The 12,351-nt window shown below is 38.0% G+C and overlaps 1 protein-coding gene across 1 annotated transcript; it reads left to right on the top strand.

Moving 5' to 3' along the window:
• The first annotated feature begins 4 nt into the window (after nucleotides 1–4).
• On the top strand, nucleotides 5–11,242 carry LOC145126727 (SWR1-complex protein 4-like). The gene is made up of 10 exons (XM_079062035.1): nucleotides 5–122; nucleotides 539–594; nucleotides 672–737; nucleotides 825–974; nucleotides 1,055–1,102; nucleotides 1,237–1,422; nucleotides 1,642–1,752; nucleotides 1,867–1,926; nucleotides 10,485–10,592; nucleotides 11,225–11,242. The coding sequence occupies exons 1-10, from the start codon at nucleotides 5–7 to the stop codon at nucleotides 11,240–11,242; spliced, it is 921 nt and encodes a 306-aa protein (XP_078918161.1).
• The last annotated feature ends 1,109 nt before the right edge of the window (nucleotides 11,243–12,351 follow it).

Raw genomic sequence — 12,351 nt, 5'->3', positions numbered from 1 at the left:
GATAATGGATGCCAAGGACATTCTAGGAATACCGAAAATTTCACTTCCCCTACCACAAGAAAAGAAATCGAGACCCCAGGAGGATTCTCAGATAAAACCCGATGGCATTTCACAAGTCACACGTGTCATACATATTAACTTTTGATCACATTCACTCTTTTGTTCATCAGTTCATCACTTCCTACCTGATATCCTCATTGATGTTGTTCTTATCTTGGACACTTACTGGTGACTCTTTGACATTGACCCATTCGTAAAGTCATCTTTGCGGTTTATCTCCAATTAACCTTACCACCATGGTCTCTTGAGTGTCTCCTTTAACTTCTATTTTCTACTTTCAACTTGTTTGTCTTCAACATTTTAAAGAACTTTTGTTGTGGCTTACTATTCTGTCTATTTGATTTACTTCTATGATTGAAGCTCTACAACATGCCTGCCTACAACATCCCTTTGTAGTAATTTTCAGAACTGTTAAATGATATGGGTTTGCCATTTGGCTTGTTAACAATATTGAGACTTTTTCTTCAGATAACTTGAGAATGGCTTGCTTTCACAAATTCTGCTCGAAAAGATAACTTGCAGCTGTACCATTGGGTATATTATTTTGTACCTTTTTCTTTTTGTGATTTGGAGGTATTCATAAAATGTATTTTGCTTCTGAACTTTAATAGGTTAGAGTTGTAAATGGAACTCCACCGACAGGAGATTATTCATTTGCAAAATACAACAAGGTAGATGTAATTTCTTCCTTTTCATGACAGTTACTTTTGCATGTTGGTCATTGACCTGAGCATTCTGCATTGTAATAGCTTATTATTTTGTAGTCATCAAATGCTTTCTTTTTCTTGTCTTCATTATTACCAATAGTTGTCCATGGTTCTCTCCCAGACAATATCTCTCAAGAGATAGAGCGTAAGCGTGCATTTTCCATGGTTCTCTCCCAGACAAAGCACCAAGAGCGTAAAGATGCTGAGGTATACATTTTTCCCTTCAAATAATCAAAGCCTTTTTTTTTCTTTTAGTATTAATATGGAACATAAGCTTTTTGTTTCAGGTTCTTTCTGAAGCTAAGAAAATAACTGAGTCACGTATGGCTGCAAAGGTAAGTTTTGTAATCTTGTGAAGTGTTTAATAGCAGTTTTAGTAATTTTATGAACTTGTGGAATGATGTGAAGGATTAAGCTTCCTATGCCCATTATTTTCGTAAAAGATAATACTTGGTTATGTGTTTTTCAGGCTGCTCAAGATGCAGAGTTGGCTGTCACATCAAATATTAGTCCAGAAGGCGTGGAGAAAACTGGTGCTCCTGCTGATACCGCATCACCTTCTAGTATGCAAGTGGCTGCAGGTGGAGGTGGAGGTGCTGCACCTTTGATGTCAATTGCAGACAATGCTGCTGCTGCTTCAGCTTCCATTCGCATGGTATGACAAGTCTTTATGTGTCATTGCTTCTGTATTATATATATATATATATATATATATATATATATATATATATATATATCTAATATTGACATGACTGGTAAATACTTGTATGTTTCTTAATTCAACACCTACCCCACATATCAATCCAGAGCTGTTTGCTTTTTTTTTTCATATTTGTACTCTACAGGAAATCATATCATTATTTCTTGTGTGCAGCTTCGGGTGAACTTGAGAACCTATGCACTGGATCAAATGGTGCAAGTTGCAACCTCTTCAGCAGGATTGCGAACTATTAAGCGTGTTGAACAGTTCTTACAAGAGCTTAAGGTTTCTTACTATCCATTCCTCTATACATTCTTCAATTCCATATTTTTATTACTATCTTTCGTTGTTTATTATCTTACTCATACAGTAAGTAATATACGCTTTCCATTTTAACAGGTGAATTTGAAACCCAAAGTCCCTACTAAAGCTGTTTGTGCAGAGCATCTGGAATTGAGAATGATAAAAAAATCAATAACCAAATATATGGTACAAACATTAGAGTTAAAAAAAATGACAAAAAAATCAATAACCAAATATATGCTACAAACATTAGAGTTAAAAAAATGGTACAACTGTACATGAGATTCATTATGAACTACAATGCAATCAACTTTGTTGATATAAGTTCAGACAATTATTCACCAGAGGATAACCAAGGCCTAGACTATGAAACTGTATTTTATTAATATATTGTTCCATTCATTTTGTATGATACACATCCACTTCATTCAAATACTTTAGACAAGGGTAATATGGGAAAATCAGCAAATAAAGAGAATCTTATTAGTGGAGGGGAAAATTAGGTATTTTGTTTAATACATTTTGTTATGAGAGAATCTTATTTGTATGATACACATCCACTTCATCCACTTCATTCAAGTACTTTAGACAAGGGTAATATTCATATGTATACTCAGATGATGCAGGAAAAACTGGTGGTCAGCAGTCCATGTAAGTTTCTTGATTTGTAACATCTTGTATTCAAGAAATAGCAATGTACTTTCCATAAAAAAAATTATAAATTATATTCTTTGAAAAATTTGCTAGATTGGTAGGTTTAAAAGTAGAATGTCCTAATAAGAATTAATTTTAAAAGTAGAACGAAAATGACAAGTGATTTTGTGTCATGTTTACAGGGTTGATGAAAGCGAATAGCTCTGGAGTTAGAAGAGGAAAAGAAAGCTCAAGCTGAAAGAGATAAGATGCTGCAAATGCAAGTGTTGCATTCTTCATTTCAATTGTTAGTATGAAACATAGAGTAGATTAGATGAATGAAAATTTATATATTGTAAGAAATAGAATTGTATGACATTAAATTTTATGCAATGGATTGTATTTTTTGTATATGGTATTTTATTTCTATTATGAGACATTAAATGCAAATTTAATTTAAAAATTAATAAATATATAAATATATTTTGTAAACATTTAAATTTACGATACGCAAAAATGTGTGTCATCTTCATTTATGACATGACCTTTCTTGACATGGGTTTTAATGATACGCATTGCGTGTTATAAATGCTCTTCGTAAATGCGCGTCGTCTGTAGACGATGCACAAAAGCGTGTCGTCTCTCGTTATGACAGGGCATTGCTTGACGCGCATTTGCGCGTCGGCTGAACGTTTTACGATACGCATTGCGCGTCGTAAAAGGCTGTTTTTCTAGTAGTGAAGCTTTGTGAAGACAAAAAATTATGTATGATTAGGGAAAGTGATTTGTTGCTAAGAACATAACATTGCTTGTATAATTTATGTTTTTTCTATTGTATAGATGGGAGTCTATTAGATATAGCATGTACGATACAAATAATTTACTTCATTGAAGATATGTCAAACTATGTGGTCATATAGTAAGAACAATAAAAAAAGCTATGAGAATAAAATATATGTTTATGTGAAGATTAATTATTTACTAACTAGAATAAATAATTAAAAAATAATTTATTATTTATTAAATAAAAAAAATATTTTATTTAATAATTAAATAAAAATTATATTTTAGATAAATAATTATAAAAATTGATTTGATGAGTTGTGTCACTTCAACAGTTTGACTACTTCAACTGTTTGGCTAGAAAGTGTTTAAAAAGTCACCAAACAGATAAAATATAAAAGAAAAAAAATAACCAATAAATAAAGAATGTATCACAAGTGAAACCCTAACGCTTACCTCCTCCCTCCCTTGTACATTAACAATGGCTCCAAACCATAAACCTAAATAGGAAGAGGATCAATATGGAACTTGCTTTGATGGTGTTACTTTAAATAGAAATGTTGACAAAATACATTTCAATCTTTGAAAACAAAAAAAATACATATTCCAATCTTTAAAAAAAACATATTTGAATCGAATGTATGAAATGGTTTAACATCATGGGCATAACATCATTGCAATGTCTGAAATGGTATAACATCATGGGCATACTGCCATATATGGATATTTGTTTAAATCCAATACAATATAGTACGTAAAGAAACAAAAATAATGTCATTTAAGAGTACAAAACTTTAAAAGAAAATTTCGATGTACATGCATAAATAAAATTATCAAAACATAACAACATAGAAAACAAAATGTAATACATTAAGATGTAAATTGTAAGTCGTACATTTTTTTGAACCATCAAATTAACTTACTCCTAAATACCACATATGTCTCCTATTAAGACTTGAACGGTTGAACCCATAACCTCTCATTTGAGATAAATTATCAATCCTCGAAAGTGGGTAACGGTTCTTCACCCTTAACTTATTTAACTCCAGGTAGTTAATGCACATCCTATGTTAACTGTCTTTCTTCTTCACAAACAGGATCGGTGCTCCCCAAAAAGAGCTACTCGGTAGAATAAATCCCTTGTCTAGTAGCTCCTGAACCTGCGTAGACACTTCCAGCATCTCTGGTGGTGCCAATCGATACGGTGCATTGGCTATCGAAGCTGCACCAGAACCAGATCAATCTGAAACTCGACCTGCCTCTCGGGAGGCACTCCTGGAAAATCCTAAGGAAATACATCGGGAAAATCCCAAACAATGGGCACCTTACTCAACTCCTTCGTGCCCTCGACTCGAGTGTCTGCAACATAAGCTAGAACCCAGAACAACCCCGCTGAAGATATCTCCTGGTCCTCACGGCTAAACTGAGAGCTGGTCCATGCGAGGCTCCCTCTTTAGGAATAACTAGTTCTCCCCCACTTGTGGTTCGAACTCTCACTAGTTGTCGCTCGCAATCAATCATGATCCCATTGGGGCCAAACCAATCCATCCCGATGATAACCTTCGACCCTCTCAACAGAATCAACACAAAATCAATAGAGTATCTCTCACTAAACAGATTAAGGACACACCCACGATGAACCCACGAAGCACTCACGGTACGGTCATCTGTAATCTCAACCTCCAATGGAAAATCCAGAGTCTCGGGAGCATCACAAAACTTCTTGCTAAGCGCAACAGCTACAAAGGATCGGGTAGCACCCGAATCAAATAGGACATGATAAGCCATACCATTGACCAAAAAGGCCCCTATAAAAGATCAAATATAATCATAAGCATAAATAAGGAAAGCAATAAAAATTAGAAATGAGTCACATATCCGTAGCCACATACAGTGTTGCACATGCCTCATTGGTGGTCATCTGAAATGCCCTGCTCTTCACCACATGTGCCTCCGCCTTGTCCAGGCGGCCATCAATACTCCTCAAGGTGGCTGGCATACACGCCATCCCTTCTCCTCCTGCCAGTCTTGGAAAATCTGCCTTTTTATGGCCGATATGATTGTAATGGAAGCAAATCAGACTGCCCCTGGGCCAGTCCCTACTCATGTGGCTCGGCTGGCCACAATTGAAACATCTTGAACTCGTCGCTCGACAAGCCCCACTATGTGGCTTGCCGCAACAGCCCCGATCTTGCTAGCCTCTGGTGCGGAAATCGGGGGTCTTGGCCATCTTAGCCTAATCCACTGCTGTCTCCACCTGCTCCGGCTTGAGCTTCGACGGAAGCTCCAGCTCAGTCTCCCGCTCATGGGACCTCTTGATCATATCATCCAGGGTCTTGCACCCCGAGAAGCTCACAAACGCTCTAATATCATCTCTCAGCATGTCATGATACATTGTCTTCTTCATCTCCTCGTTCGCAACGTACAGCGGGACCAACAAAGCCCTCTCTCTGAATTATGCAATTATCTCTGCCATAGTCTCTGTAGTCTGGTGAAGGTCCTAGAACTCCTTTGCCAACTGTTTCACCTCAATAGCTAGTTCAAACTCCATTTGTAATCTCAAAATGAAATCCTCCCAGATCATGATTGCCACTGTCGCTGACCTTACAGCTCCGTGAACGTCTTCCCACCATTCTCGTGCTCGGTCCCTCAGCAGGAAGGATGCAAATCCCACCTTTTCCCCCTCAAGAAAAAAACTCGTTCCCTGAGCATTCTCGCTAGCGATGGGGCCCTTAGCCCCAGATAACTCAGGAGCTCCGTAGGCCTACAACTCCTGGAATAATGGAGTTCAAGCTCCTATCAGACCCGCAGTAATCTCAACTCGAAAAGACTTGAGCCTCACATCCATCATCTCCATAATCCCCTCCTTGTTGGTACTGAACATCACAGGAGTAGTATCCAAGATACCGCGAGTAACCTCAGCCAAAATAAACTCGCGCAACCTCTCGTCAATTGGTTTCATGCCTGAGCCAGAACCTGAACCTAAACCTGAACCTAAACCTGAACCTCCTTGGGTAGTCATGACCATACTCAAACTGAAACACAAACATATAAATAATCAATATATAACTCGAGGAAATCCTCACTATACAAGTCTCCTTAAAGTTTCCAGATCTACTCTTTTCTTAGGTACATATCCTATGTTTCCAGTAGTACGGGCCCAAGACTACCTTTCATACCTACACAAAATTAGATCACATAGACTGTCAAATGATGATTCTACCCTAAGTCTACAACCAAACAAGGAACATGAAATGAGGCCAAATTGATCATTATATGTCTATATAACCATAATCGTATGCAACTTTGAAAGCATACACTTAGCAATTAACTAAGCTGATATCAACTCCAAGTAAATAGCATCCAATCCTCCTAGGATATAAGGCATCACACAAATCAGGTAATCTTGTGAACCACTAACTTGAGCTCGACTGATTGGATGCATCACACCCCTTTTTTTTAGTAAAAATCTTTTTAGTAGTTCAATTTTGTTTTTCTTTAAAAAAATATTATCATTTCCTCAGTTTGAGTTTTGACACACCCGACAGTGTACCCGAACACCAAGGCTCTGATATCAACTTGTAACAGCCCAAAAAAAGTAAAAGAAAATATTTTTAGTTCCATCAAACCATTCATCAATTGTTTCAAATCCTACACCAAATCATAACATTCAAATCATCATAGTATAATTATTCAAATTGCAGAAGTCATATGGGGAGGATGTGGTGCCATCACACCAGACCCTTCCCTTTTGAATCGGAAGTACCTGAAACCATAAACATAAACTGTAAGCACAAAGCTTTGTGAGTTCCCTAAATTACAACATACCAAACGTATGAATATGGGCCCCGTCCTAGGGTATATATTCAACCCAATAAACAAATATGGGCCCCGCCATGGCGCCTCGCCATATGGTATATTTCAACCCGATCATGCCATAATGGGCTCTGCCCTAGGGTATATTTCAACCCGACATACCATTTTAAGCCCCGTCCTGTGGTGTATTTCAACTTGAACATGTCATAGTGGCCCCCACCCTGGGTGTATTTCAACCCGAACATGCAAACACATATAAGCCACATAACATCTATCATTCTACATAACACTATAATGGGCTGACATTGGTGCCTTTGACCCATAGATACAGTGAGAACACTCACCTTATAGACAGATGAGAAACTGAAACAAGACGCTGCACCGAAATCAACTCTATCGGTCACCTTTAATAATACAATGACCAAAGCTCAAAATATAGATCAAAATACCCAAAATACCCCTAGTTCAACTTTGTTCAAAATCTAAGTGAAAGTCAACTGAGACAACCGGGTCAACTTGGTAAGTACGCTGGGAGAACTCAACACGTATGCGGGGCGTACTGCAAGCTTGATGAAATGACGAAGGGCTGACCATGTACGCGCAGCGTACCTTTTGGTGCGCCCAACGTACGCGGTTGCCACCCACTCAACCTATTACATGCTTAATCCTAAAGCACTTACGTCCAAAATCTAGATCTAGACCCTAAAAGGTGTTCTTAACCATAAGGTTTCCTACTTTATGGTTTTGTATGGCAATTAATGTTGGATTAGTGTCTAAGCCCGTAACTATATTTGGTATGTACTTGACCCGGTTATGCATGGTCCTTTTGGGTTGTCTTCACCAAAGCAACTTGACAAGGTAATTTGATATGAGAGAGAGGATATTATGGTTTATTAATATATTATAAATATAATATATTAAAGGAGAAATCACATTTATTTAATTAGTATTAGTCATAAATTAATTAGGAATTAATTTGGTGACTAAAAGAGATTAATTAAATAAATGGGCATAAACTGTCAAATATGTGATAGTTGAGTTTTGGGCTGGGAAACCTAATGGACTAAGAGGGAACGAAATTATGATGAAGGATCATCATATTTTCGTCCAAGGCCTCATTCCAGAAGGTTCCTTGGGCTGCTTGGTGGCTAAGCTATCCATTAGGGTTTAGACTGAAACCCTAGCACCCTACAGTATAAATAAGACCCAAAGGCTTCAATTTTCGGCCACTTGTTCCCAAGAGAAACCCTAGGGCCGATTTTAGCATTGTCTCTCCTCTCTCATATTTTCCTTCTTGCTTGTGTGGTGTTTGTGATCCATTAGAGGAATTACAATTGTGATTCTAAGCTCAAGAGAAGAAGATTCAAGCTACTATTTGAAGAGGTAAATATCTAGATCTGATTTCATATGTTATTTTGATATTATGTATGCTAGATTAGGGTTTGCAAGTCTTGGATTCAAAGCATGCACAATAGAGAAACCTAGATCCAAGCATTAGGGTTTGTATGAACACATAGGATTGTTCTTATGCATAAAACTCATCAGTGGTATCAGAGCCTTGATTGGTTTCTGTTGTATGTGATGCTTTAACTGTTTACATGCTGAAAATCGTTTTTTTTTGGCTTCTGTTCGACTGGACTCGGCGAGTCACTTCATGGACTCGGCGAGTCCATGAGTGGCTTGGCGAGTCGGATTGTCTGACAGAGGATATATCGGGATTTCTTGTTGTTTTTGCTATGGAATAGTTGCCTAATCTGTTTTTACTGATAAAATTCGAATTTTAATGATTTTGTGAGACTATCCTTGCCAAAAACAAAAGACATTTACCAATTGATTAGATAATAAATTCCTTATATGATTAAAATTGATTATTTGTATTAATTGGGTAACTTATCTTGCAAGAAATTGAATTAGGTCAAATATAGATAATCACTAAATTAATTGTTTTATTTATATTATTTGTTATTTGATCCCTTGTGTTTTGAAAAGTTCAAAACTTGTCCTCAAGTTTTGAAATTTAAATTTTGTGATTAAAAGTTTAATTTTGAATGATTTAAATTTCAAACCCTTAGAATTTTACAAGTTTAAAATTCAACCCTATACTATTATATTATTACAAGATTAATTAATATATATGTATAAGAATAAGCTAGTCTTATCGCTAGTAGGCCTCATTCACGAAGCCAGTCTATAAGGTGGGTATAAGGTTGCTGCCTATAAAATGGCGCTTAATGGGTGTACACTCACACCTACCGCTTGCTTGACTGGTGGAGGGTCGTTAGCCGAACGGATAGGATAGGGCACTTAATTCCTCATTATAAGTATAATGGAAATATTAAAGTAACTACATTGTTTTATAAATTCCCAATCTTAGTTACTTTAGGGTAAAATGTGAAAATGATGCTATTCCATGGAATTACACTTTGTACCCCTGTCAAACGTTAGTGGAGCGTGCGTGGCTAACCGGCACACTAATTTGGGATTGACATTGGTGACAAAGGGTGGCTCGATATTTATCATAGATCAATGGAGCGTGCGTGGCTAACCAACACATTGATTAGGTAATAGAGACATTGGGTGCACCATGTTGATTCGCATGGTTATTCACAACTTGTTTGCGATTCTCGGCATCCCAGTCGCAAATATGAAGTGCATATCGAGATTTAAACATGCCATTGAAATGTTCAATGAATCTCAAAAGAAATCTAGGAATTTTCAAATACATTTAAAACTTAATCTCTTTTCGTTTTTCATGGTGAAAATTAGTGAATCGTCATTCACTTACCTTCAAATTATTTACTTTTAGATTACGGCATCCCTTTTCTAAGTTGTAAATAATGTTGTTGGATCCTAGCCCTATTTTCTCATTTGGGTGTTTAATTGGGGATTCATTTCTAATCAAACTTTGTTTCTTTCTATTTCAGATGTCTAACGCAAACGCAAACAACAACACTTCTGGGTCATTCTCGTTGATGAACCTGTGTCAAAAGGTGACATTTGATGGCTCGAACTTCAACGAGTGGATGAGATACATTCGCATGATAACTCGCTACGAGGACAAAGAATATGTCCTCGACGAGAAACTAGAAAAGATCAACCCAGAAGAAGCTACTCCTGAAGAGATGGCCGCCTTTGAGGCCCACGAGTGTGATGCGACGAAAGTTCATTGCATCATGTTGGCCACCATGAACCTCGAACTCCAAAAGTCCTATGAGGACATATATCCATATGAGATGCATCAAGATTTGCTGGACAGGTACCACCAGAGCGCGAGGCAAGAGCGCTATGAGATCATCACTAACATGATCACCGCTAGGATGGGGAGTGGAGAATCCCTAACTGCTCATTTGCAAAGAATGCAAAGGTATGTTGATCGTATTCTCAAACTTAATGTTAATTTTGATGAGGATTTGGCTATCGACATCATCCTCCACTCCTTGCCTTCCTGCTACAACCAGTTCAGAATGACCTACCATATGAACAAAGAAGAGGTCACCCTGAGTAAACTTCAAGGGATCCTGAGGACAGCTGAGAGCAACCTCAAGGACAAATCTATTGCATCATCCTCTACTGTAGCTGCTCCTGTGTTGGCAATTGGCCAAGGAAAGGGAAAGAAGAGGAATGCTCCTTCCAAGAGCCACCATAAGGGTAAGACCCAAGATGGTTCCTCTTCTAGTGGGACCAAAGCAGGTTTTGTTAAGCCCTCTTCTGATCCCAAGGAAGCAGAGTGCTTCTATTGCCACTAGAAGGGCCACTGGAAACGAAGCTGCCCAAAATATCTGCAGGACATCAAGGATGGGAAGATAAAGCCCACCTTTGCAGGTATGTATTTAATTAAATCTAATAACTCACCACTTGCTACTTCATGGGTCCTTGATACTAGATGTGGTTACCACATTTGTTCTGATTTGCAGGGGCTAAGAAAAAGTAGGGAAGTGGAGCATGGAAGGATAAACTTGATCATGGGAAACAAGAAGTCTTCACCAGTAACCAAGATCGGAGTTTATTCCTTAGTGTTGAGTAATGGGTTAGGGCTAGATTTAAATAATTGTTGCTATTCGCCAGATATGGCAAGAAACATCATTTCTTTTCATGGATTGTTTAGACAAGGTTTCAGAAATTTGTTTGATAATAGTAATGGTTCTATTAATGCTTATTTGAATGGTGTCTTTTATTTCAATGCATTACCTTGTAATGGGATTTATGAATCTGTATTAATTAGAGAGAATTTAGGAAATGATGTTTTGAATATTGATTCGTCCACAAGTTTGGACAAAGCATGCTTGTGGCATTGTCGCCTTGGCCATGTTAACAAGAAACACATAGCCCAACTCCAAAAGGATGGAGTCTTGGAGTCATTCGACCTTAGGGACGATGACGTGTGTGAGTCTTGTTTACTTGGGAAGATGACCAAGTCACCTTTTACTGGCTCATGTGAAAGGGGTGAGGGTGTATTGGATCTCATACATACAGATGTATGTGGACCCTTTAGATCCACCACAAGGGACGCTTGTCGCTTCTACGTGACTTTTACAGACGATTATAGCAGATATGGATATATCTACTTAATCAAGGAAAAGTCAGAAACCTTTGAAAAGTTCAAAGAGTTTAAGAATGAAGTAGAGAATCAGCTGGGCAGGAAAATCAAGATGCTTCGATTTGATCGAGGAGGAGAGTACCTGAGTCTTGAGTTTCACGGCTATCTAAAAGAATGTGGAATAGTTTCGCAATTGACGCCTCCTAGAATGCCACAATTGAATGGTGTGGCTGAGAGACGTAATCGAACCTTGTTGGACATGGTTCGTTCTATGATGATTCATGCTTCGTTACCAATCTCATTCTGGGGGTATGCCTTAGAGACTGCCGCCCATATCCTTAACTTAGTTCCCACCAAGAAGGTTGCCAAAACACCTCACGAGATGTGGACAGGGAAAGCTCCCTCATTAGCACATATCAAGGTGTGGGGTTGTGAAGCTTTCATAAGACGAGAGACTCACGACAAGCTAGAACCTCATAGTGAGAAGTGTTATTTCATCGGCTATCCACAGAAGTCTTTTGGCTATCTCTTCTATAGACCAAGTGACAATGTTGTCTTTGTTGCTAGGTGAGGGGTTTTCAGAGTAAGAGAACTCATAAGTCAAGAAGACAGTGGGAGTCAGATTGACCTTGAAGAGCTTCAAGAGTCAGGAGATGAAGGAACCTCTGAAACTGGCATGCAACCTGAGGAGGAAACTCCTGTTGAACCAATTGACCAGTCCTTACCTCTTAGACGTTCCAATAGAGTTAGTGTTCCACCCCAGTTTTATGGTTTCCATATTACTACTGTCGGGGATACATTTATTAGTGATA

This window comes from Lactuca virosa, chromosome 7 (assembly GCF_052849685.1).
Source record: "Lactuca virosa cultivar CGN04683 chromosome 7, Lactuca_virosa_CGN04683_v6, whole genome shotgun sequence".
In the NCBI taxonomy this organism is placed as follows: domain Eukaryota; kingdom Viridiplantae; phylum Streptophyta; class Magnoliopsida; order Asterales; family Asteraceae; genus Lactuca; species Lactuca virosa.
Note: the sequence above shows the minus strand (reverse complement) of the source record. Positions and strands in the feature narration are given on the sequence as shown.